This window comes from Paramisgurnus dabryanus, chromosome 3, assembly GCF_030506205.2.
Source record: "Paramisgurnus dabryanus chromosome 3, PD_genome_1.1, whole genome shotgun sequence".
NCBI classification, from domain to species: Eukaryota; Metazoa; Chordata; class Actinopteri; order Cypriniformes; family Cobitidae; genus Paramisgurnus; species Paramisgurnus dabryanus.
Window position 1 is genome coordinate 18,772,034 of NC_133339.1, and position 27,853 is coordinate 18,799,886.

The 27,853-nt window shown below is 40.0% G+C and overlaps 1 protein-coding gene across 11 annotated transcripts; it reads left to right on the plus strand.

Annotated features, from left to right (window-relative positions):
• The first annotated feature begins 859 nt into the window (after positions 1-859).
• On the plus strand, positions 860-27,670 carry bptf (bromodomain PHD finger transcription factor). Of its 11 annotated transcripts, none has more exons than XM_065252875.2 (32): positions 860-1,696; positions 2,961-3,786; positions 3,976-4,196; positions 7,152-7,364; positions 8,093-8,248; positions 8,770-8,955; positions 9,065-9,213; positions 10,646-10,983; positions 11,091-11,222; positions 12,786-12,915; positions 12,995-13,130; positions 13,214-13,546; positions 13,650-15,432; positions 15,781-15,905; positions 16,001-16,129; positions 16,274-16,424; positions 16,539-16,659; positions 16,832-17,072; positions 17,716-17,886; positions 18,327-18,463; positions 18,616-18,730; positions 19,747-19,922; positions 20,000-20,270; positions 20,384-21,045; positions 21,273-21,355; positions 22,048-22,273; positions 22,645-22,949; positions 23,283-23,456; positions 25,169-25,361; positions 25,517-25,601; positions 25,688-25,874; positions 27,098-27,670. In XM_065252875.2, exons 1-32 carry the CDS (start codon positions 1,222-1,224, stop codon positions 27,132-27,134), a joined length of 8,667 nt encoding a protein of 2,888 aa, XP_065108947.1. In that variant the 5' UTR covers positions 860-1,221; the 3' UTR covers positions 27,135-27,670. The 11 variants fall into 11 exon arrangements, with proteins under 11 accessions (XP_065108947.1, XP_065108951.1, XP_065108948.1 ...); XM_065252879.2 differs by having other exon boundaries at positions 16,539-16,578; positions 20,381-21,045; XM_065252876.2 differs by having other exon boundaries at positions 13,217-13,546; positions 20,381-21,045.
• Positions 27,671-27,853: the final 183 nt, after the last annotated feature.

Consider the following 27,853-nt stretch of genomic DNA (forward strand, 5'->3'; position numbering starts at 1 on the left):
AATAAGTTTGTATTTGTTAGTTATGCATTAGTTAACATGACTATCAATGAACAATATCTACAGCACTATTTCTCAAACTTTTTTGGCATGTGGCCCTCTTTGCATACAATGCATCCCTTTGTTGCCCCCCAAAATAATTTATCACAAAACATTCTAAAACTTAAAATTTGAATGAAAAAAAAAACATTCATTTATAAAATGTATTGCTGTTGGCTAGTAGCCTTATTTTCTGAAGATAAATTACACATAATTTTATGATAAATTAAATATTTTATAAAATTGGAGCCCCCTGGCACCAATTTGCAGCCCGCAGTTTGAGAACCACCAATCTACAGCATTTAATAATTTTAATTTGTGTTTATTTCAGCACTTGGGAATATTTATATATTTTATTGATTTATTTATTTATTATAATATTTGTAACATTAGTTAATACACAATAAACTAGTACGAACAATTGTATTGGTTTAAAAATAGATAACAAAGATTAATAAATGAAAAAAAAAACTATTGCTGATTATTAGTTTATGTTAGCTAATGCATTTACTAATGTTAACAAATACAACCTTATTGAAAAGTGTTACCAATATTTTTCACCTTGCTTGTATTTATTGTTTAATGTTGTCTATGCATACGATAATGAACTTAAATTTAAAAAAAATCAGATAATGTAATGCATTTCTTTTTTCAGTGTGGTACTTTGCTATCAACCTGTTTCAATGAACCCTTGATCTCAACGTTTGAAGAAACACGCAGAGTATTTTAAACTGAGCTAGCAGATAACAATACCCACTGCCACGCAATCCACATTAAAACATCAAACGCGCGCACACAACGCGTTTTCCGCGCATGAGGACGGCACGAAAGTAACTCGCGCTGCAGGAACGCGTTTACAAACGGCAAAATAAAACAAAAATCGTGGTTAAAAAGTAGCAAACGCTCGGATTGAGCGCTGATCACGTGACCTCAGCACTAGGCCTGCTGTCTGTTGTCAGTAGACGGAGAGAGAGAGGAAGGAATATGGCGGCTACGAGCGACCTAAAGCGGGGCGCAAGACGATCGTTTTAAGCTTTCTCGCGTTAACCGAGACCGGGGCTCCGCGGGACTGGTGCACGATCGCCTCCACGGCATCAACTTGACGGTGGTGCCCGAAATTCCGGGTTTTATGCGCGCGAGGAGCACGCAAAACGCTAAACTGAAGAGAATAGATTTTTATCCATAATGAGGGGGAGACGAGGCAGGCCGCCCAAAACCCCACTGATGCAGGAGCCCTCGTCGGGGCCGGTGCGCGGTCTAAGACCCCGTCGGAGTTTGAAGCCGAAAGTGAGAGGGTCATCGGACGAGGAGTTTGTCAGCCCTAAACGAGGAAGCCATCATCATACGACACGAGGCCGGAGGAAAGCGCGATCCGCGGGTACGAGAGGCAGGGGGAGAGGTAGGGGAACGGGCAGAGGCAGGGGACGGCGGAGCGCCACCAGCGGGGTGGTGTACGACGACCACGAAAGCGACGAAGATGACGACGATGCGGTCAGTTTGCGCTCAGAGTTGGACGAATACATTGAGGAGCATCTGTCGGACGAGGAGGAAGACGAGGAGGAGGCCATCAACGATGAGTCGGACTACCTGGAGGAGCTGGAGGGAGAGGATGAAGATGATGCGAGTTACTGCACGGAGAGCAGCCACGGTAGCGCTGCAGGTAACGTTACACACTGATCGTATGGTGGGACTTATCTGTGTGCAGGCTTGCAAATCAGAGATCCGCGGTGCATCTCTCATTGTTGAACGAAACACTCAAAATGGATCCTGGTGCTTTTCTGCGCTGGCAGAGGCCTCGGGTTTAGCATTTAGCTTTAGCATACTGCTTCATTTTAATGTGATAAATTTACAGCGCGGATTAAAATTTAGATAGAGGATGCTTTATTATTGCATAATTTGTAGTGAACCTATCTTTTTATTTTACGACATCTTCCTTCCATGCATAACGTTAAAAGTTTAAATGGCAACGTAAAGTCAAGATCTCCTGCCATTTATTTATTTGCTAACGTTAGCCAGGTAGCCTTATCGCATTTATGCACCTTTAAATAACTATTTTTATTATTTTTATAGTTTTAATGAATAAAGGTCATTTAAATATTAATTTTAATGGGTGGAGATAACAAATCACTTTGAAACCCAAAAGCTAACTTAAAGCACACAAACTTGCCTACTCTCACTTAGCCTGTCATCTCGCTAACGTTACTTGATTGACCCGCATTGATAAACAAATGTATTAATAAACGTTGCTCAATTTAATGTAAACGTTATGATTTCTGTATTCTATAAAGTATGCAGCTATATTCAGATGTTGTGTACTTACTATCCCTGACCATTATCATGGACCCAATGCTTTCCTGACTGCTGTATGAAGCTGAAGTACAGCTGGTGACAGGGCAGCATGCGGCCGCTTGTTTTGAAATGCAGCGCCAGTTTTGCTGCACCTGATGCGCGAGGAAGTTGAATATCCACCCGTGATAACGTCACGGTGTTGCCAGTGATGTCACGGCGCGAGTTATGACGTTGCCTTTAGACATTTTAATGCTTAATGAGTATTTCTCATGGAAATTAGTTGTAATTGGGAATAAATTATAGATTCAGTTATGCGTGATAAATTAAACCTGTACTTTGTGACACTCAGATCTCTTCTAGTAAACGTGATATAAAATTGGACACTATTTACTTTATTAATGCACCGTATTGATGCATGAGTGCACATTATTTAAAAAAAAGATAAGTCTTTTTTTCTTCATAATAATTCGACATTGACATTTTGTGCACATGACAAACAAACTTAAAACTTATTTCAAACCCACCCATCTCATGAACATTCACATTAAGTCCTGCCCTACATTTTGCTTCTCTCTGCATGTTTCATATAGAATTTTACCTGTTCGGTCAAAACTGATTGTTTGTCTTTCGTTTAGTAGGTCGAAAAAGGCCAAGACCAAGACGGCCACCTTCTCCTATTCTCGAACAAAAGGAGATCCCTTTCCTTGAGTTGCCCGTGTCCTCCGAGGATCTCCTCATTCCCAACGAGCAGCTTCTTAACGCGTCAGCCATTTACGAGGTCCTCCGCAGTTTCAGCACCGTCTTGCGCCTCTCCCCGTTCCGTTTCGAGGACTTCTGCGCTGCTCTGGTAGGTCAGGAGCAGTGCACGTTAATGGCAGAGACGCACATCTCCCTGCTGAAAGCTATCTTGCGGGAAGAGGACACGTCCAACACCACGTTCGGACCTGCGGACCTTAAGGACAGCGTGAACTCCACGCTGTACTTCATCGACGGCATGACCTGGCCGGAAGTAGTGCGCGCTTACTGCGAGAGCGACCCTGAATATCACCACGTTCTCCCGGACCTGGAGGGGGAAGAGTATCCGTTCAGCCCGTTGGAGAGTAAAGTCAAGGTCCTGCAGTTCCTAGTGGACCAATTCCTCACCACCAACCTAGCTCGTGAGGAGCTGATGTCCGAGGGTGTCATTCAGTACGACGACCATTGCCGGGTGTGCCACAGACTGGGCGATTTGCTGTGCTGCGAGACCTGCTCGGCGGTGTATCATCTGGAGTGCGTGAAGCCGCCTCTGGAGGAGGTGCCCGAGGACGAGTGGCAGTGTGAGATCTGCGTGGCGCACAAAGTGCCTGGCGTGACGGACTGCTTGACGGAGTTCCAGAAGAGCAGGCCGTACATCCGACAGGAGCCTATCGGTTATGACCGGCATCAGAGAAAATACTGGTTTCTGAACAGGAGGATTATTATGTGAGTATTTATAGCGTGTCTCCGATTTTATTATTTTAATATATGATTTCTTTTTTAATCAAAGCAACTTAAATTACATTCAAGCCATACATACAGGGCTGATAAATGTTCGGTCCCTTTAGATTCAGTTCCAAAACTTTGCAACTGTGTTTAATGTAATATATGTTTATTTGTTTTGATGTGTTATAGAGAGGAGGATGGCGATAATGAAAATAAAAAGACCTGGTACTATAGCACTAAAGTTCAGCTAGGTGAGTTGTTGGAGGTTCTGGATAAGCAGTACTGGGAGAATGACCTTTGCTCTGTGATGGAGGAGATGAGAGAGGAGGTCCATTCTCACATGGACATTACAGAGGAGCTCACTAACAAGGCTCGTGGAAATACCAAGGCGTACCTCACTGTTGCCAATGGTAAGTGAAGATATACTTATCCAAACTCGTATTTCTCAATCTTATTGCAATCTTGTGCAAATAAAAGTTTAGTATTACTTTGTGCTGTGGCGAAGTTATTAAAATCCAGGTTTTATTTTCCATTTATTTATTAAAAAGAGCTTAAATGCAAACAAAGTACATTAATATCCTCCATGTGAGCTTCAATGCCAATTATTTATTTTGTTCAAACACTGTGCAGGAAAAACTCCCTCAGGAAAAATTACTTCTGGCATCAAATAATTCCATTTGTAATGTTTGACTAAGGCTGGACTTACACTTATGTCTAATATTTACAATTACTAAATACTTGGCAAAACAATTCAACGTAGACATACTGACCTAAAACAGCTTAAAGCACAGAGGAAGTAAAATGTCGTGATATGCAGTGGACACCGACAAACTGATTTAATAAGATTGTATAGCTTTATTTCTGGAACAAGACATAAAACTTCAACATTACTAGCATGGGTGGTGTCCAGAGGTGACGTCATTTGCCAGCGTTGCATTTTCAATGATGCACGACACGTCTTCAGATGAGAATATCCGATCTGTCCCGCTTACATTGCGGACGCGAATGCATGTATCCGATTCATATCAGATTAATTTCCACATATGAATGAGGCCTGAAACCGATCTGAAAATGTTGGATATTATCCGTTTTTTTTCCTGCTTACACATCCTTAGGTCATATCCGATCTGTGCCACCTGAGGGGAAAAATCTGAATTGAGTCACTTGAAACAGACAGTGTAAATGCAGCCTAAAAAAATGTCTATTTATAGACATGCAAGTTGTTTAGCAGTTTGTTCATTTGAGCAACATGCACACATATTTTTGTAAAATTTAGTCATTGGCATTTCTTATAAATTACGTGTTTTTAATGGTGTCAGCTCTGTAAAAACGAGGCATATTTCAGTTCTACTAGTTACAAATTTCTTGCATGAACAGGTGATTTTTACATTTAATACATTTGATTAAAATGTCAACAATTCGATTCAATCTAACATCTCGATGCATAACGTTACTCTGCATCCTTAATTTTTAATATTGCTGCACAGGTTAATGTGTCTCCCTCACACTTTTACTGTTGCGGCTCTTTCTCTGTCTTTATTTCTCTCTCACCCCGCATTAAAACTCTTTACATTTGGTTTTACACTTTACATTTGGTTTTATGCATCGATGCATTGATAAATTACATTAGCATCACGATGCATTGTAAAAAACCATTGTATCCAATAGCCCTAGTTATTTTACTAACAATTGTGGAAGAATTGCAAATGCAAAAGCTGCTTTAAAGTAAACCGTGACCAGGCTGTCTCTAGTACCCATCTGCTTTCATCATAGGGACAGTTTGGAATTTTTATACTAAAAGCCATATTAAATGTTCACTGATTTGCTTCTGAATGCATCTGGCTCTGATATAGTCAATGAATGCACAATTATAAAATCAGCTATAATAATGCAAATAAAGTAGAGATGCACAAACTAGGGCCTGCAAGCCAAAAATTTGCCCCCAATGACCTTTAATTTGGCTCATTCTATGTGAGATAAACGTCATTGATGCAGATGGTTATATTTTTTAATGAAACTAAATTAATTAAATTAAATGAAATGCAATTTTTTTATTTACATGCATACTTGGATTCCCATTAGCCTTTCCCAGGGTAGTGGCTATTCTTCCTGGGGTCCAACAAGTAAAAAACAAGGTTACAATACATTAATCCATGAAAATAAAAAACAATACAATAAAACATACAAATCCATAATTCATTCAAATCATCACAATCAGCAATTTACTGAGTATTGTACCAAAAAATTCTTTAACGATTTTTTAAACCTCATTTTACTTGTTAAAAAACATGTAATATTCAATGGCAATTCATTTGAAGGTGTATAGCATGCTCACAAAACTTGATGAACTCAGGTACTATAGGCTAATAATAGAGAGGCAGTGGCACACAAAAAAAATATTGGAAAAATTATTTCTTTTTACAACAGTTACCTTTGAAAATAAAACTGCATTAGTTATGCATAAACAGAGTAATGTTTGCTTATTTTTTTATATTAGAAAATTATAAATTAGGAGAATTAGGGCAACTTTAATTTTGATATAACACAGCAACATTAACTTTAACTAACTCTTAGTCAGGTTTGATTTTTGGCACTTGGTAGGAAAAAATTTGTGCATCCCTTCTGTAAAGTATGGATCTGCTCAAATTTTTCTTGCATTTATGAAAATACTGCTTTTTATGCTGTAGTTTTTTCATGTGCTGTGTTTAACTTCCTCTGTGCAAACTTTGTTTTTATGTGGTATCTTAAAAGTGCCTATTCTGGAAAGTTACAAGGAGTTATTTTTAAACGTAACAATATCTTGTAGGCTGTTGCATGTAAATGATTAACAAGCGTAAGGCCACAATGCATCTTAAGGGTTGAAGGGAAAGGATAGTGTTTGGAAATGGAATTGTGTGTTTTTTACAGGTTCATATTGGACAGCTGTTATGAATATTTTCATTTTGTTAACAAGTAACTGCTAGCAACAGTGTTGTAGTCGCACATTTGTAATGAATGTCGTTTGCAGTTGAATCTTATTACTGTCACATTGCATTGAATAAATAGTTTGTTTAATGTTGGTAAGGGTGTACTCGGGCAGACGGGCAGGTGGAAAACATTATGGAAATTTAGACAAAATCATTTTATTTTTTCATACCTTGCTGCATCAGTAATATGCAGTTCTGTTTTTTATTGACCCGGTTCGGTTGTGCTTTTACATACTTTCATATTTCAGGCTGATTCTGTGCATGTTTAGATTTTATGATCTATTATTTTTGTGTGATTCTGACAACTGACCTGCCTATGCATCAATATATAAATGTGTAATTCCTAAGATTTGGCTAATACTTATAGTATATCAAAAGCTGACTTTTCATTCATTTCAGATGTGATACTGGACCGCCTGAAGACCAAGCAGGAGGCGGAGCTTGAGGAAGTGAAACGAAGGGCGGCAGAGGAGGCTGAGAAGGCCAGACAGGAAGCAGAATTGGGTTCTGGTGAACCAGGAGGGAGCGACACTGGGATTCCTGCAAATGGATCGTGTTCAAAACAAGATTCCAGTAATGAAAACTCGACGAACGAGCAGACGTCCGCAAATGGTGAGAGCTGCAGAACTCATTTTGGAACATCTGTACAACGTATTGTTTTTATATATATAAAAACCGCGAGATGGTGCCAGGAGGGCCCCAGTTTTATGACATTTTATAAAATACATTAATTTATCATGAATTCTGTGTAATTAAACCTAAAAAAATAAGGCTACTAACCAACAGCACTACTTTGTATAATTGAATATGTTTTGTTTAATTAAAATGTAAAATTTTAGAACAGTTTTTTGTCATAAATTTTCTTTGGGGGGCCACGAAGGAATGCACCGTACACAAGGGGGGCCGCAAGCGGAAAAAGTTTGAGAACCACTGTTTTAGAGGACAGCATTGCTTTCATCCATGCTAGTGATGTAAACTAATCCCGCGAGTAATCGTATCGGATGACCGGGTGCTTCGATAGGGGTGCTTTTTCAAAAAATGTCAATTGATGTTGATTTGACATCCACAGAGGTTGATTTAGTTTGGTAATCTTGGATATTCATAAATCAAAAGCTTTTATCCACCTATTTTGCTTTTGTTACATTAAGCAAACAATTGTGACTTGTTGTTAGCCTTGGATATGTTTATTGTGTTCATAGATGCTCACTGGTGCATTATTAACCTCATTTGATTGTTATTCCATTACTAACAGCTTATACGGTTTTTTTTTTTTTGGTAGTATTTTATTTATTAATTCATTATTAACGAAACCGTGTTTTGTTTGTCAATTCACATTTCAGCTGCAGCTGTCCCGGCTGATGAAGAGAGTGGGACCGGTGTTCCTGAGACGGTCACAACGTCTAAAACCGACTCCCAGAGTCCCCCAGGGAATGCCGTGACTTGGTCTTCCGCCAAGGAGGAGAAGGAAAGTACAGAGGGGGTAAAAGAGTTGGCAGGTACGGTTAAAGATTTAATAATGAACGCTTTTAGTTTGTGTTCAAGTCACATAACAGTCGACTGTCCCAACCAGCTGCTCTGTTTCCCCATCTCTGGCCAAGCAAAAAACAAACCTTTCACTAACGAAAAAAAAGTCCCTGCTGGCACAAGTGACACCCTACTGTTACCTATAGAGCACTGGATCATAGCCAACAATACAGTGTCTGTGGCGTAGCGCATTTACTATAAGTATAGAAAGGATCTATAATAGTATGCAGCTATGCTGGTTTCACAATAATTTGTTTAGTTTGTGATTGCAAAACTACACTAGTCAACATTTCAAGTGGATCAAAACCTTTCCTAAAAGTCGTCTAAAATTTTAAACAATACATGTTATTGTCTTAAGACAAATTTGATTAACTTTTTTTGATCCAGTTGAAATGTTGACTAGTATATATCACCTGCTGTTTATTGTATGTGATTGTATGCCATGGCATTGCCCTCAGTGTCCTCAATTCCTTTTTTATGTCACTTCCTGTAGGTAAAAGCTCAGAGTCGGTTGGTCAAAGTGAAGGGAATTCTGTACTGGTAACTGAACCTCCATCCACAGCAGATGACAACAGCTGCAGCAGTAATTTCTCCATCTCCGATTGCCTGCGGGCTCCAGAGGAACCTGACCTGGCGGATCGGTCTTCACAGTCTTCCTTAAACAGCCAGGAAGATGCAGGTGCGCAAGCATCCACACCTGGGCGTGAAGAAGCGCTAAAAAGGAACTTCGAACTGTAGCTTGTTAAAGTTTCAAAGCTGTGACAGCGTTTTGGCCTTTTTTGTTTTAGGTGATAATAAAGCTAATGGAGATGGCGTAAAGACAGGAGCTTCGCGCATGGTTACACGACTCCGCAACCCTGATAGCAAGTTGAGCCAACGCAAGGTCATGCAGGACAAGGATGGCAGCTCTCAGGATGGATACAAAGCACTTAAGGAGGTGAGTAAAAGAAGTTTAAAGAACACGCCCACATTTACTTTGTATACACATGAAATACACTTAAAGGGATAGTTCACTGCAAAAAAATGAGTGTCATCATTTACTCATCCTCATGAGTTTCTTTCTTCTGTTGAACACAAAAAAAAGATATTTTGTTGACCATTGACTTCCATAGTAGGAAAAACAAATACTATGGAAGTTAATGGGTAGCTTCAACTGTGTGCTTACCTAATTTATCAAAATATCTTCTTTCATATAGGGCTGCATAACAACTAATCGCAACTAATCGTTTGCAGAATAAAAGTTTTTGTTTACATCATATATGTGTGTGTATTGTGTATAAATATATAATATAATGTATATATAAATACACACACATGTCTTTGGAAAACAAAATATGTGTATATATTAAGTATTCATATTTATATATAATATAAATTATATAAAAATTAGTGCTGTGCAAAGATTAATCGCATACAAAATAAAAGTGATTTTTAGCATAATATACATGTGTGTGCTGTGTGTAATTATTATGTATATATAAATACACACACATTCGTGTATATGTTAACAAAACATTAACGTGTGTATATATATATTTTTTTATTTTTATATATTCTATATTTTATACACATTTATAAAATTATATATAAATAAAAATTTTCTGAAATGAATATATGTATGAGTGTTTAAATATACATAATAATTAGACACAGCACACACACATTTTATGCAAAAATGAACTTTTATTTTGTATGCGATTAATCACGATTAATCTTTGCCCAGCACTAATAAAAATGTATATACACATGTAAATATTTATTCAATATATACTTGCTTCTGTGTGTGTTTATATATACAAAATTATTTTACACAATACACACACATATATGATGTAAACAAAAACTTTTATTCTGCAAACGATGCGATTAGTTGGTATGAAGCCCTAATTTTAAATTCAACACAGGGTTCCCACGGGTCTTGTAATTTCTGGAATATCATGGAGTTTTAAAAAAATGTTGTTGCTTTAAATTTTTTTGGTTTCAATTTATCAAAATGTAATCCACTTGTTAACTTGTGATGTAAGCAATACCATTTCCGGGTCCAAACCTTTGCTTACTACAATTTAAACGCTATTTATTGGCCCTGTTTATTCATTTCACGCATTTAAGCTACATTTTTATAAACTCACCGTGTACACTACATTATCCAGGCTTACAGCATCCCAGACATAGGACATGGAAATTCAGCTTTTTAGTCAAAGTCAGGGAATTTGACATTTGACTTGGGAACCCTGTAAACAGAATAAAGAAACCGGTTTAAAACAACATAAGGATGAGTAAATTATGACAGAATTTTAATTTTTTCCTTTAATCTGTTTCTACATTATCCATCATGTACTGAATGGTAATTCCCACATATGTTGTTTCAGTCTTCGCCGCTGTCATCCTTTGGCTCAAAGAGAGATTTCAACAAGCAGGGCATCAGCGGCGGCTTTTTCAAGCTCGGCCACGAGGGAAAATTTCGCGTCTACCACAACCAGTACAGCACTAACACGCTGGCGCTGAACAAACACCAACATCGCGAGGACCACGACAAACGCAGACATCTCTCCCACAAGTTCTGCATGACCACTGCTGCTGAATTCAAGTGGAACGGTTCGCTGTATGGGTCAAAATCGCTGACTTTGTCTACACTGAGGTTAACCATCATCCAGCTTGAAAACAATGTCCCTGCACCATTCCTACATCCAAACTGGGCCTCACACAGGTAAAAGTCCTGCACCTATACAAATGGTTTCTGATCAGGTAAAGTTACTTGGAAGATAAATAGTTGTTTTGTAACCTGTTGAACCCTGCCACTCTTTTTTGCTCTAGGACCAACTGGATAAAAGCTGTTCAGATGTGCAGCAAGGCAAGAGAATTCGCTTTAGCTTTGGCCATTCTAGAATGTGCTATCAAACCAGTGGTCATGCTGCCGATGTGGAAGGATTCCCTGGGTCACACAAGGTCAGTTTAAATAAATACAAATATTAGGACATTTTGAATTTGGATATAATTAATGAAGAATATTTTGCTCAGCAAACAAAAAACTCACACATCCAGGGATATAGTAAAGCATTACTTGCCATGATTAAAAGGTGACCTACTATACCGAATTCACTTTTCAATATTGTCTATACATAAATGTGTCTGTACACAACCACCCTATTAGTAAGATTGATAAAAATCCACCCATTTTTTTACATTCAAAATAAATCAAAAACAGTGTCTGAAATAATATCATTTAAGTTTTCTGCCCAATGTGACATCCCAGTGGTGCAGACACTACCCATGGTTGGTAATGGAGATACATTCTTAGCATGGATCCATTTTTTAGATTACAAATTATTGGGACACCTGACACTTATTTTAGATTAAATATTTTGTAAAGATAGCATAATATGCTCCCTTTAAATAGGTCATGTGATGCAAATGTATACGCAAATGACCCTCGCTGTAGGGTAAAAAATGGTTTGGCAAGATAAAAAATTCAAAAATCTTTCAAAAAATTAGTTTTAGAGCACACATCAGGTTTATTTCAATGCACAGTGTATTTATGTTAATTTTATGCAATAAAAATATTATAAACTATAATATTGGTGTAACCACCAATTGCGCCAAAGATTGAGAAATATAAAATATTTTATCCACCTTGATGGCATGTAAGCGTAATCATCAAAAAAATTAATAATTTTAAATATAATTTATTAGTTATTTGTAAATGTAAATGTTAATGCTTTTTTGTAATATTTGTCCTGAAATAGGCTGAAAACAGCTCTGTTTTCTACATAATCTTTGACAAATGATGTAAAAATGTATGTAAAAAATAATATTAATAAACAAAACTAGATGATTATATTTTATTCCACATTTTTTTATGAATATATTTATATTTTCCTTTAAAAAAATGCTAGTTACACTAACTGACACGCAATGGTTACACCACATTGACATTTTTGCAATTATCCCCCAAATATTCTTGTAAAATGAAATAAAACAAGAAATTTTAGACAAGTAATCTGCAAATTTATTTTGAAATTTTAACCCGTTTACATTTAATTGAAAGATACATTTCCGTCACAACTTGAGATATTCGGCCAATTATGCCACACTAGATCAGAGTAGACCGCACATTTCAGAATAATTTTGAGTTTGTAAATATAAACGTGTTTTAGAAAGGTAATGTACGGTATGTGGAAAATGTGTTTTTTATTTTTAAACAATGTAAATGCACTGTATTACACCAAATACACCAAATAATGTTCTTTATAGCAACGTCATATGACCCATGATGTAACTCAATTCTGAGTCATTGTCATGTTCAATTTATTGTTGGTGCAATGAAATGCTTATTTTCATGTTCGGTTAATCTGGTAATATCTTACTGCACATTGTTGTTTCCAAACACAAAAACATCCATGTGTATACTTCAGCTGATGCCTTTGCTGGAAGCTTCCCAAAAATGTACTGTGGGTCACCTTGTGTCCCAGTTTTGTTGATCTTTCTTTTTTCTGCTGCATCTTTCTGCAGGCTGCATCGTATGACCTCTGTGGAGCGGGAAGAGAAGGAGAAGGTGAAAAAGAGGGAGAAAAAACTGGAGGATGAAGAGACAATGCAGCAGGCCACGTGGGTGAAGTACACGTTTCCCATCAAACACCAGGTACTGCACAGCACCAACTGGTACAGAAAGGTGTTTTCCTCTAGACATCCAGCGACTTTTGTTTAAATTTCATCTGCAGGTGTGGAAGCAGAAGGGTGAGGAGTACAGGGTGACCGGGTATGGAGGCTGGAGCTGGGTCAGTAAAACACACGTTCATCGCTTTCTCCCGAAACTACCTGGAAACACCAACCCCAACTACCGAAAAGCACTTGAGGGTACGCTATTTACAGAGTACAGAAATTTAATTTACAGGCTTCTTTTGGTAGAATAAGTATGAAATTTTTTTTTTTATTTGTAGCAGCTAAAATGGGAGTGGACAATCAGGCAGCTTTCTCAAAAACGCTAAAAACTTCAGCAAAAACAGAGGAAAACTCTGCTCTAAATGAGGCTGAAAAGGACAGTGTCCAAGGCACATCGTTGAATTCTACTGATGAAAAGCCGTCAGTGGAAAAAGATGATGTGCTGCAAGACAAAGTTGGAGACGTAAAGGAGAATGAAATCGTAGAGGAAAAGAACAACGTAAATGATGAACAAAAAGAGAATGAAGAAATAGAAGGGAAGCAAGATGAGAAAAATGCATCTGTAGAAAAAATGGACACTAGCGCCCCGACTGATGCGAATGATGATAAAGGTATTTGCCCTTTTTTTGTTTGTAAATGTTGTAGTTTTATCGCCAAGTGCATATTGTGTTAAGAAAAAAGCTTATTTTGTATTGTGTATTCTTATGTTTGCAGCTGACATTACAAATGCTTCATCAAATGACTCTCCATTCAAAGGAGAGTCTTTTGAAAGTGAAGTAACTAAAGATAGCTCTGAGAGTGATCTCCAGAAATCCCTCTTCTCTGATGTAGTAAATGTCAGTGATGGATTCCTGCAACGAACAGCATACAAGAAGAAAGTAAAGGCCTCAAAACTTGATGGACTTTTAGAGAGGCGGGTCAAACAATTCACCCTGGAGGAGAAGGAGAGGTTAGAGAAACTCAAGCAGACTGTTTCTAAACCTTTGACAGAAAAGGAGGAGAAAACCTTTGCTGCACAAGACCAAAAGGTGAAGCTTGAAGAAAGTATCCCTGAAACTCCAAAAACTAGCAAGACAGATGCGCTTGCAGGCCCAGCAATACACGAAAAAGACCCTGTTGTCAAAAAGCTTTATTTTAACCAAGATGAAGAGCAGTCGGGAACAAACACATCGGGACAGAACAATAACCTGGATGTCAGGTTAAGTGACTCGGCCCCTAAAGACTGTCAGAAATCGGCAGAACCAGAACCCAAAACAGCCAGTAGAGTAGCAATGTCCGAGCTCAATGGAAATTCTTTAAGTCTTGATCCGAGCCTCAACTTGAACGCCAAGCCAGACAAAATGTTTTTAGAAGGTGTGTGTCCCACACCTGAAAGCACAGAGACTGTCAGTGAGAACAATGAGAATAATCTGGATGTAAAAAAAACTACACCCCCACAGGTCAATGGCAAAGATGGCCTCGTGGACTCACAATGTGAGAATTTGACTGAAAACATTAACGCAAAGGAGCTAACCAGTAGCCTTGGTGAGGAAATCAAAGCAATTTCACCGAAGGAACCAGTAAAGTCGCTAACAAATGGTGATGCCACTCAAGAGTGTCTTAAAGAATGGACTAATAGCTCGATTCCTCAGGTGAAATCTGATGAAGTTACTAACTCTGACGCGGACTATCTACCACCTCAGAAAGTGTCCAAGTTGGAAAACGTCAGCCAAGAAACTGTAGACACTTCTGTTAGCTCGTCTGTACCTGAACCTTCCTCAGCAGCTTCAGAGCCAAACTTAAAACCTGAGGTGCCTAGTCTTAATTCAAAGGTGGAGCCGATGCAAGTTGAGGAAGTAAAACCTCTAGTTTCCTCCCCAGTGCAGTCAGCAGAAGAGTCCAGCTTAAGCAGCGACATCACTGAAAACAGCAGCAGCCTTGGCGAGATGACAACCGTCATTACTCAATTCACCACAACTACGACTACAGTATCCACAGAGTCCTGCACAGTGATGTCCTCAGGTCTTGCTTCCAATAATGGGATCAGTACATCTCTACCAACAGATTCTAAGTTGGCATCTAGTAGCACTGTTTCGACACTCTCCACGACAAGTACAACTACTGTCACCAAAGTCACAAACTCATCCGAGGAAGCTCTAGTAACTAAAGAGTGTAAGACTGTTGTCACAGAAACTCGAACTGGTACCAAAACAGGTCCTTGCGGGTCCTCTGTGACCTCTATGACAGTGAGTCAAGCATATTCCACCAAGGACAGGGTACAGCTGTTAAAGTTCTCCCGAACCAAGAAAGCGCGGTCTGGGACGGCCTTGCCCTCGTACCGCAAATTCGTAACCAAGAGCAGCAAGAAGAGTATCTTTGTGCTTCCCAATGATGAGTTAAAGAAGCTTGCAAGGCGTGGTGGCATTCGTGAAGTTCCCATCTTTAACTACAATGCCAAGCCAGCCGTAGACATCTGGCCCTACCCATCTCCTCGACCAACATTTGGGATCACGTGGAGGTCAGTTTCTTTACTTTTCTCATCTTCTCAGTCATTTGAACTGCACTAATTGTGCAGACCACATAATCATCTAAAACAACCACTGGCAACCGCATAGCAATGACATGGAACCAAATTTATACTGTTTGCCTCAAGGGAAGTTGTAGTATTACTACATTGGTCCCAGTTAGTGCTGAAGTCTTTACAATAGTGTCCAGAGAGAAACTGCCCTTTTCTGAATCCTTTTAAGAGTGTTATTAGTCACACTAAAATTGTCCTGGAAGAGCTGTGAGCGTATTAGATTTACTTGAATGAAATTATTGACTTGGAGTTCGCTAAAGGCTAAAAATCTGAGTTTATCTCATACAGATATCGACTCCAGACTGTGAGGTCTTTGGCTGGAGTGAGCCTAATGCTACGACTACTCTGGGCCTGCCTCAGATGGGATGATATGTCTGTAAAGCCCTCACCCGCTGTAGGGACAACACGAACAGGTTGGGGACCATTCAGTTTACCATTAGAAGTTTTATGCAGGACCTTTGAAAGTCATCCTGGAACCATTAATAACCTGTTTACTCTCATTCCTTAGAAACATCTGACACAGATATCACCACCACGGAGATCATCAAGCGGAGAGATGTTGGGCCTTATGGCATTCGTTCAGAGTATTGCATCAGAAAGATTATCTGTCCCCTTGGGGTTCCTGACACCCCCAAAGGTAATGATGACACAGAGAGTCCTTACGACTGAAACAACATACTAATATGCTTGCCTGCCTTATGTTCTCCGTCATGCCATAGATCAGGTGCACTATTTACGCCCAAGGTCATAGTTTTGTCTGTCCATCATTTTACCTTAACAGAAACTCCAACGCCCCAAAGAAAAGGTCTACGGTCAAGTGCCCTGAGACCAAAAAAGCCAGAACCAGCTAAACAGACAGGGCCTGTTGTGATTGAAACTTGGGTGGCTGAAGAAGATCTGGAGCTATGGGAGATAAGAGCCTTTACTGAAAGGTAAACCACCTTTTTCCACCTTACTGGTGAATGTGTGCATCCCAGACCTACAACAATGAACGTCTTTTCCAGGTTAAACCTGAACTAAACCCCAAGTATTTTCTTTTTTGACAGGGTTGAGAGGGAGAAGGCACAAGCATCTGACCCGACTAAGGTTAGTGTGCAGAAGAAAGCAGAAGAGATCAAAGCCCAATTGGAAAATCAGCTAAAGCAGCAGAGATTGGCAGCCCAGCAGGTGGGAATGTAGACATGTGCCCACCTGGGGCGCCCCCTTTACTTACCAGGGGCACAATATTGAAAGAAATGGGCCAATAAGTTTATAATTTGTTGTTGTTATGCTAACCCTTGGTAGATCAATGACCTATTCTTTTGTTTAGAAGCTGAAATTGATAATGATTATATTGTAGAAACGGTTGGAGCAGCAGAGACCTGGTGTCACCAGCAACACATCCACCATAACCAGCACAACTAATACACCTGGAACCACTAATCAGAAGGTGGTGGAGACCGCTAGCGGTCCGGTAACTCCAGTGCCAAAAATGGTAATGGCCACCAAGCTGGGTTCTCCAGTGACATTCCAGCAAAACAAGAACTTCCAGCAGTCCTTTGCTTCCTGGGTCAACAAGCAAGGACAACAAGGTACTGCAGGTCAGTTTTTCCACAGGCTATACAGACGCATGGTTTGTAAAGTTGCATGACTCTGATGCTCTGTGAGTTATTTTTTTATTTTGGTGTACTTTGTTAGATGAGTAGATTTTTTTTCGCCCTTTTTCTTTGATGGCTCGTTGTTTTGTGGCCTCTTTTGTTGTGCTTGATATAGTTTGTTGTCTGAATGCCATACGTGGAATGCACGAAATTTAGAGATGAAATGCATTGACAGTCAGTGGTGCCTAGCTTATACCCTAAGTTACACAGGGAAAGATGGATTTTGATCTAAAACTATATAAAAAATGAGACTCCTGTAAAGTGTATCGTCACTGGAAATTAAGAATATAAGAAGAGTGACAGAAGAATTGATGTAAAGTCTCCAAACTTAACCCTTACATTTCCTGTCTGAAACACAAGTTTGATTTCGCACAATTTCGTTGAATTACGAAATGCATCATGTAATGCAAGTATGTGGCTATCCCAAGAGGTTGCTATACCAAGCATTAGCATAAACTTTCCTCTATAGTCCGATCACATGTAAGTTCGGTAGGGTTTCCATGGTCAGCATGGATGTTTGTGGGCACCACTGCTGTCTCCTTATTGACGTGTATGTTAGGGTGGTGACCAGACCTGTGTCTTACAGTCTCCACCAGTTCGGTTGTGACCGTGGCGGCGAGTAGCGCCACCACGCCCGGGCAAACGTTCCACATCGCAGCTGCTACGGGGTCGATGGGCGGCAGTGTCATCACAGCTAAACTGCCTGTTCCAGCCAACAGCAAGATAGTCACAGTGAACGTGCCAACCACACAAGGAGGTACAGCAGGCCTCCAACTTTATTGGCATGTGATTGTGATATTTTAGGCCCGCTTGCACGCAGATAGGCACAGAATTGTGCAAGTGAAAGATGCTTTAGATTTTTAGGTAATAGATGTGAAACAACATATTTTTGGTAAGATTCCTGTACCTGTCCCTGCTTGTAGGAATGTCTATTAATGATCAACAGTACGTATCAGTTCGGCTCTTGTTTTAAGATTACATATATATTTTCGGTGTTAAGTGGATTGATCTGGATGTACAGGATTGTAGTTTTCTTTTTGTTTTTGGGAAAAATACATTGTTCTATTCGGTTTAAGCTTAACTCCGCCTCTCCTTTTACATATTTGAACTTGTAACATTTCTCACTTTCTATCTACTATGTGTTTCTATTAAACAATGTTTTCAGAAGGATCTAAGTCTTGTCATCCATCTCTACAGGTTTGGTGCAAGTACAGCAGAAAGTGGTGGGCATCATTCCATCCAGCACAGCGGGCACCGCTCAATCCTTCCCTTCATTCCAGCCCCGTAGTGGCACCATCAACATCAGACCCAACACGACCACCACCACTCAGCAGGTATGAAGCTATGAGATTCTAGAAGACCAGAAGTTATATTATTAGGAGCTAAGGATTATAGATCAGTCAAACTGTGGTGCCTCCTAGAGAGGACTCATCTAAACCTACCTGTAAGCATTGCAATAATGTCTTATGTAATGGTTTATGTCTAGGTCATAACAACAGGGACACCTCTCAGACCAGGAATGACAGTGATTCGTTCTCCCCTACAACAGCCTGCGACTATTGGGAAGACCATCATTCGCACACCCGTGATGGTTCAACAAGGTATTTACAAGGCTTCGCTCAATCATAAAAAATAGTTTTTATATAACAATTATATAAGTAGAGATAATTCTATCGGCTAGGTAATTTATAGAATATAAGATGGACAATAACAAAATATTTTGAATATTGAATAGATATACATGTTAATTTATTAAAAGTATTACCGAAGAATGCAAATTTTGTCATTAATTACTTGCGCTCATGTCATTCATCACTCGTAATGTTGTGTTTACACCAGCCGCGGTAGGGGCGGCAAAAACGCTATTCGCGCATAGTTGGATGCTTGAACATTTGAGTTCACCTGCTTCATCCGCACGTGAAATTCTAGTCATTCGAGAAATTCACACAGAAATCCGCGTCATGGGAGGGGCTTCTGCGACTCCGCCACTCCGCTAGCTTCCTGTAATCACGTCACTACTACAGCAAGGTCCTGATTGGTTAACGCGGTGCCGAAATCCGCCAAAGTTCAGATTTTTCGACTCCTGCCTTTCCCACGGCAATGCTCAATCCGCACCATGCCGCAGGATAATAATCTGCATGTGATCGCGTCTTGGCATTGACTTAACATGTAAATCACCCGTGCTTGCCGCCTCTACCGCGGCTGGTGTAAATGCAGCATAAGACCTTCGTTCATCTTTGGAACACAAATGACGATTTTTTATGAAATCTGACAGCTTTCTGAGCCCCCATAGACAACAACCCAACTCACAATTTTCCAGAAGGCCCAGAAAGGCAGTTAAATAGTCCAATCTTCATTTCATAAGTGACGATAATACATTTGGTGCTCATAAAGTTAGTCTCCGACACACAAGCAGAGCATGCATGCCTTAAACGCTGCCATAGACATAAATATACATAGATTCCTCATTCAAATCTATTCAGTGATTAATGTCACATTGTATGATGCTTATTAATTGTCTGCAGATCTTAAAGTCACATCTGTTAAAGTCACACCACAATACCAAAGTTTTCATTTATTTGGAATGTAAACATGATTATCTCTTAATATCAAAAAGGTCAGGGGCAACAAACCGTTCAGACCAGTTCAGGAGTTCCAGCAGTTGGCAGTCCACCCCGCCTCCCTGCACTAAGTCAACCCCAGACTCCACAAACACCCCCTGCTCCCCGACCACAGCAGGGTCAGGTCAAACTCACCCTGGCTCAACTGACGCAGCTCACCCAGGGGGCTCAGGTTAGTACCAGACTCAACTTTTATGCGTTGACAACACTTTACCAGAGCTGACTGTAACGTCTGCTATTTTCATTCAGCACGGAGGGAGCCAGGGCTTGACGGTTGTGATTCAAGGACAAGGTCAAACCACAGGCCAACTGCAGGTCATACCTCAGGGCGTAACGGTCATTCCTGGTCCAGGTCAGCAGCTCATGCAGGCCGCCATGCCCAACGGCCAAGTCCAACGCTTCCTGTTCACTCCTATGCCCCCAGTATCAGTGTCTACACCTGCCGCTCCCTGTACGACACCCTCGTTGGGCACCCCGGTCCAAGCTGCCCCCACCACCCCTGCCGCACCCACGCAACCACGTAAGGCACTTTTCTGATAAAAGTTGCGCAACAAGTTGTTGTCAGAAGAACATTACAAAAGGTATTAATTTGTAATGTATTTATTTTATTCTCTCTCCTCCTTCCCCTAGCAGTTCAGCCCGCTCCACAAACCCAAACACAGACTCCAACATCCCACTCGCTCATGCCACCACAAATAGCCCCCACCGTCCCGACCGCCGCCATTCCCCAACCGATCTCTGCTCCGCAGCCTCACCCTCCAGAGCAGGTCCAACCTCAGCCACAAGTCCTGCCCCAAATCGCAGCCAAGCCCCCCACACCCGTACCCCCAGCGCCAATGCCGCAAGTGAGACCCACCATCGCCCCAGCTCCGCAGGTCACAACACTCCCCGTATCCCCGCAAGTGGCTCAGACCACAGTAACCAAAGTCCAGCCCCAGATTCAGCTCCCCCCGCAACTCCTCAGCGTTCCCGGGCTCCAGCAGCAGGTCATCTCTCACATCCAGAGTCAGGTAGCAGCTCAGATTCAAGCTCAGGTCCAGCAGGTCGGGACCACGGCAGGAATTCCCCAGCAGATCAAACTGCAACTGCCTATTCAGATCCAGCAGCAGAGCGGAGGGCAGGTCCAGACTCACCAGATCCAGAACCTGGTGACGATACAGACGACCAGCGTGCAGGAACAGCTCCAGCGAATCCAGCAGCTCTGCGAAAAACAGCAGCAGAAGAAGAAACAGCAGGAGGCTAAGCGAGAGCAAAGCCAGCAGAACACGAGTCAAAGTGACCTGCTGCAGAAACAGGTCTGCTTTCAAATACGTGACATAAAATGTTAAATTGTTAGATTTATATAACCGGACAAGATAGAACGACCTAATTGAATTCATATGGTTTAATTTGAGTGCTTTGTGGTGGGAAGTTTGAGGTCAACATTAAAGCTTAACTGACCTGACCCTGTATACTAAACCTTTCATTTTCATGCATGTATACCAAATGTCTGAAGTTTAGTTTTATGTATTATATCATATAGGTGGCTCAGAAGCAGAATGTAGCCATAGAGCAGTTGAAGCAGAAGAAAACCATGACACCTGCTGAGAGAGAAGAGAACCAGAGGTAAACACTTGTCTTTAATTGCTTGGTCTCTAAGAAACCCCTTATTTATAAAGTCTTGATTATTTCTAAAGCTGCAATCCTTAACTTTTTTGGTAAAAAAATAAACAAAAATCAGCTATTGAGTGAGTAGGTAAACAATCAGTGTTCAAGACTTAAAGGGAGACTCTTGTCAAATTCTGGTTGTCCTAGTAACAGTTATAAAAGAGTAACTGTCCTCTCAGTAACTGACAGATGACCTGAAATTCACTGCTTTACTTACATTGGTAGTCGTTCCCAAAGTCGCTCATCATTTGCATAAATGTAGACACTCCCACTTTCAAAACTTGCAAAACTTTGCAAAGACACATCAGCCCTCCAGGAGCAGGATTGGACACCTCTTATCTAATAATAGCAAGTAAATGGGTAACAGTTCTTTAAAAGTTCAAAAAGCAGATATATCTAACTCAAAAGTTAGTCTTGTGAAGCTGGCACTTATTTAGTAATTTGTGGATCTCTTGAGTCCCAGATACTGTGTTTACTTAGGAGTCTTTTATAAAAATGGCTACTCATTTGTTTGTAAGTGTTACTAGGACAACAAGAATTAGGATCGCCTAGTCTCTGGTAGTGTGCCCGCGGCATTAATCCCCAAATCTTCATAATAGTGTCTCCAGGGAGACCTGTAACACCCCACCCTCTTTGATCTCTCTGCGCAGGATGATCGTCTGTAACCAAGTGATGAAGTTCATCCTGGATAAAATTGATAAGGACGAGAGGCAGGCGGCCAAAAAGAGGAAACGAGAGGAGTCTGTGGAGCAGAAACGCACCAAGCAGAACGCCAGCAAGCTGTCGGCTCTGCTCTTCAAACACAAGGAGCAGCTGAAGGCCGACATCCTGAAGAAGAGAGCACTGCTAGATAAAGAACTCCAGCTGCAGGTGCAGGTGAGAAGATAGCGGGACGTAAAGGTTCCTGCCAGGTGCTTTATAGTTAAGACGTTATGCTGTATCTTGTACATATCAGGTACAACGTTGGCAATTGAGAGGAAATACCTCAGCTTTTTTAAAACATTGGTTGATTTAAAAACTCTTATCTTGAAGATCTCTGGTGCAATGTTGGGGAAGTTAGTTTGTAGTTTTATAAAAAAAAGTAAAAAAGAAAGAGATTTATTAACGCGTCAAAGTAGCATGTTACCCACATGGCATAAAAATGCTTAAAAGATGCTTTTAAAAAAGTCACAATGCATTTATCAGCATGTGTGACCTTTACACTACACGGCTCTACCAATTGAGATACATTTTTCATTTTGTTTTAGGAGGAGCTGAGGAGAGATCTCATTAAACTGAGGAGGGAGAAGGAGAGAGCGCAGGCGGCAGCGGTACAAGCAGCCGCAGCTGCCGCGGCAGCAGCCTCTGCCCACGCGCACACCGGCCTCTCCACGTACACACCGACGGTTACCTCCCCCTCCTCCGCACACAAACGCAAGCGGGATGAGGAAAGAGACGCGGCGGCGGCCGCCGCCAAGTCCAAACGGAAAAAAATGATCTCCACTACCTCAAAGGATAACAAGAGGGACATCAAGTTATACTGCGTCTGCAAAACGCCCTACGATGAGTCCAAGTATGAGTCTTATTACAGTATTATGTTGTCATTTAAAGGTCACAAGTTTTAAAAAAATTGCTATGATTCTTTTTTTTCTTTAAAGTGTGTATGAATTACTCCACAGCCAATCTTCTCATTGCGGGTCAGCTTTTATATGTACAATATCAAAAAAAAATTCAATAATTTCATGTTTAGTTGTGTAAGAATTTTGAGAAATGTATTGTTTTTGATTCACTGTAATGCAAATAATTAAGCAGCTATAGAAAAAATATCAATGTGGGTAGTATTAATAAAAAGCTGAATTAAGACTAATGTGTGAGAAAATCAAATATTCCTTCTTTATTGATGCAGGTTCTACATCGGATGTGACCTGTGCTCTAACTGGTACCATGGGGAGTGTGTGGGTATCACAGAGAAAGAAGCCAAGAAGATGGATGACTACATCTGCGCAGATTGTAAACGGGCACAGGAAGGCAGCACGGAGGAGCTCTACTGCATCTGCAGGACTCCATACGACGAATCACAGTAAAGACATCTGTTCAGATTTCACTGCAACACTGTATATCAGCAGAATAAAGGTGCTGTAAGCTATGACACGTTAATGGCGCCTTTAAGACGCAGTGACGTCATGCACGTGTTAATTCAGTCTAGGCATGCGCTAGGGATGGCCGATAAATCGCCATCACCTGCTTTCAGATGGAGCAGCATTTACTATACAGAGCCGTATCTCACAGAGAAGCTAGGCAAAATCACGGACAAATCACCTCCGATAATGTATGCGATTTTGCTGAGCTTCTCTGTGAAATACGAATCTGCGTAGTAAATGGTGCTCTATCTGAAAGCAGGTGATGGCGATTTACTACTAATCACGAAACCGGCTTTACTGATGAGATACGCATAAGAATTGCAGGCTATTTATCGCCCACCAGTGATGTTGATGTATAAACAACCCACACCCGACCAATGTTTTCAACTAACCCGCTGGCAACTCAGAAAATAAATGAAAAATATTGTCCCCAACCTGCTTTTTTAAAAGTAGTAATTGATTAAAATAGATAATTGGCATCTATATTTTCAACCAACCCGACCGACCAAGACTCGAATATATTAAAAAAAAAATTTTGGATGACTCGTAGCTCATTTTGGATCAAACCGTGCATCACTGTAGCTCACCCCTAGCATGCGCGAGTCAAATAACAATAGTTTCCTACAGGACAATAACTGCGTTTCCATTACCCTTCAAATTGCCTAAATTGATTTTGCAGTAACTCTCATAAATCCCAAAAATGTTTCTACCCTTGGGTGAGGTGGTTTTTTCAGGCAATTCGAAAAAGGAACATATCACAAAACTGCAATGGAAACTTTTTTTTTGCATTTACAGGCCACCTGACGTACGCAAAAATCACATGATCATTCTTTAAATATGGTGCAGTATGTTTGGTTAGAGGACAAAACAGAAGAGTTGTGTTCGACTTTATGCAGTTTCTCAAGAACCAACAAGCTGTAACATCAAAATACAGTGAGAGTATTTTGATGTCATCCTCATGTTGGTCTACCCGGCATCTTAAGTCTAACATACTCGTCACCATGTTTTTTTTTCAATGACTTGTCGCATCAACAAGATTATGTTTTAGTTGCATAACAAGGGATAATGGAAATGCTGTCATTTCGCAATATTTTTTGTCAACTTTTAAAAATAATGCTAAAGTTTTGGGCAAATCTTTAATGAAAATGCAGCTTGTGTTTGTGCTGCTCAGAATGCTGATCCAACAAAGTTTAAAAAATTTTGCACTTTATAATCCAGGGTCACTATTAATAAATCTACCTCATCGTCCGACTAAACATAACTGCTCGATGCTTTCCCCATCTTGATATTTTGTATTATCGTGTGGATGTGTGCATGTGGATGTGCGCATGTGTGTAGTTTTTCTTTACAAGGTAACATCGCCATCTACTGGCCTGGCATGCATAATACAGTGCATTAAGTCATCATCGTGGATCCATGTAAACCCAAATCTTTTTTACAGCATTGTCGTATGTATGTGAATTGTTTTTTTGTTTTTTGTTTTATTCACTTTTCCGTTTTTTTTGTCCTGGAGTGTCTTTGTCCTGGAGGTTGGAGTTGTAGAAAATGACCGTGGTTAAATCATGAAATAGCTCACATTGCTTACAGCCCCTTTTATATCAAAAGGTTTGCATTTCTTTAAACCTAATCGTTCCTATCTGCTTTTTTTTAGGTTCTACATTGGTTGCGACCGTTGTCAGAACTGGTACCATGGTCGCTGTGTGGGCATCTTGCAGAGTGAAGCCACACACATCGATGAGTACGTGTGCCCGCAGTGCCAGTCTACAGAGGACGCCATGACGGTACTGACGCCGCTCACAGATAAAGACTACGAGGGTTTGAAGCGAATCCTGCGCTCCTTACAGGTTTGTACAACATGTGCATCTTCTACACCTGAGTTAAAGTGTACTTGGTGTATTTTACAATTTGGAGTCATTGTATTTTGTAATTCGGGATAATACTGTAAAGAACTGCCCTCATAGAGGGACTTTACAAATCATGTTCTTGTTTTCTATGTTAGTCCCATAAAATGGCTTGGCCATTCCTGGAACCAGTGGATCCGAATGACGCTCCGGATTATTATGGGATCATCAAGGAACCGATGGGTAGGATATATAAATATAACTCATTGTAGTTGCGTTTCAGTTCTTTATAGCCGATGCTTGGTATTAATTTCTGTTTACACTTAAAGACCTGTCAACAATGGAGGAGAGGATACAGAAGCGCTATTACAGCAAACTCACAGAGTTTGTAGCGGACATGACCAAAATCTTCGACAACTGCCGCTACTACAACCCCAGCGACTCGCCCTTTTACCAGTGTGCAGAGTTCCTGGAGTCCTTCTTTGTACAGAAACTCAAAGCTTTTAAAGCAAGCAGGTAACGTCTGATTCATGTATGTCATATATGCATATGGTGTGCCAATTTTTATTTTATATTTTTTTTAAGGTAGATTTTATGCTTTTTACTTTAGAAATGCTCTTCCATATTTTTTTATGCATTTTCAAACTAGCGATGCATTATTTCTATGTTCTATTTTCATTTGATTTTATTTGTCTAGACATCTAGTTATCTTTTGTCATGAACTTTTTAATGTCCACCTTAAAAGTTTCTGCTATTCTGCTCAGCTGAATTTTTTAAAAGTCACTCCGACTGGCATTGCATGCTATCATATTCACGCGTTTTAGTTTCAACCACTGTGTTCTGATTACATAACCATTTGTGTTTGTGCTCCTTGCATGTCATTCATACAACCCATTATCCTTTTTTGCAGATTGTGATGTCATAAGTCATAGTGGCTGGAGGGGGCGGAGTCATTCTTTGTTATAGAATCATGGAACTTTCTGTTTTATTAACAGTGGAAGCTGATGTATATTTAAATAAAATTAGTGATGTTTGGAGAATGAAAAACCTGTCAATAAAAACCCAAACTCCAGTGATGCCTCGATTGATTGAAAGTCAGAGAACGGCAGCCATGTTGAAGCACTGAACAGAAACTCTCCTGTGTCATTTTGTGTGCTGGTCATGTGATCTTTTTTATACTGTTTACACGAAAGTAAATATCAATGCATTTGTCACAAAACGTTTTGTTGGATTCGCTTAAAGACATTTTCTCATGCTCTGTTTATTGCAAACGGTTCACTGGTCTCTTCAGGTTTTCATTTCGAGGACTAATACATTTGCTAATCATGCATATAGTTTGCAGAACGCATTTAGTGCAACTTTCTGAATGCACAAAATCTGTGCAGTTTCAGTTTGCTTAAAAAAGTATGGATATTTAATGCTTTTGTAAGGTATTAAAGTTTTAAAATCCTTTTATTAGGATATCATTGTTGAAATAAAGGACCATGCTTCAAAAAAAAGTGAAATTGCATGTTTGTGTTTTTCTTTTAAATTTAGACTGGCATTTTTACCGGTACCAATTGAAATGACTGAAAGGCATTCCCGTTTCTTCATGCAAACATGGCTGCCATTCCTAAATCCCCTGAGGCTATTTTACAATGTTCCTGTTTTACAGTTTTCCTTATCACTTGTTTTATCCTACATGCGATTGTTTAATAAAACCAAAGGACTTTTAAAATCCTTCTCTCTGTATTCTGTAGGTCTCATAACAACAAACTTCAGTCGTCAGCCTCATAGAATACAACAACACAGGCTGTACTAATAAACATTGAACATTTAATTCAAGATGGAAATCTGTCCCAGTCAGCCAGCCAGCATCGCACATAGTCATGGCATTTGACGGAAATAATGGACAAAACAAATCTGTGGTTTGCATCAAGAATGGACCGTTTACATTTTGGATTGTTAAATAAGTCTTGACTGGGATGTCCATTTTTTTGGTAATTGCCTACAAAAATGTTTTTGTGAGTTTTTAAACCCCTTCAGAATCGTGTTGGCATTATCCAGAACAACAGGAGTTAGGGATCACCCGTTGGTTTTTCTTTTGTAATGTGATTCGGCACTTCGAAAGGGGAATGTGAGCGCAATAGGGTGGAACGGATACCTAAAATATGAAATGTTGCTTTAAGAAGGCACTAAGGACTGATAATGAAGCTGGTAAAGTTGAGAAGGTATCCTGTTTGTATAACTTTTCTTTTGTATTACAACTGAAAAACTATTGATGTATATGAAACAAATAAATGGAGGGGACAGGATTCTCTCGTCTACATTAAGATGTCTCTATATTCTCTTCATTTTGAACTTAAATACCTTTAATGTAAAACACTGAGTGGGGCTTAACCGTTTAGCCAATTAAAAATTGTAGAAAATAGGCCTGACAGATTGGATTTACTTATGGGTGTGAATGATTAAAGCGGTAGTTCACCCCAAAATTAAAATGTTAATTTCTGACATTT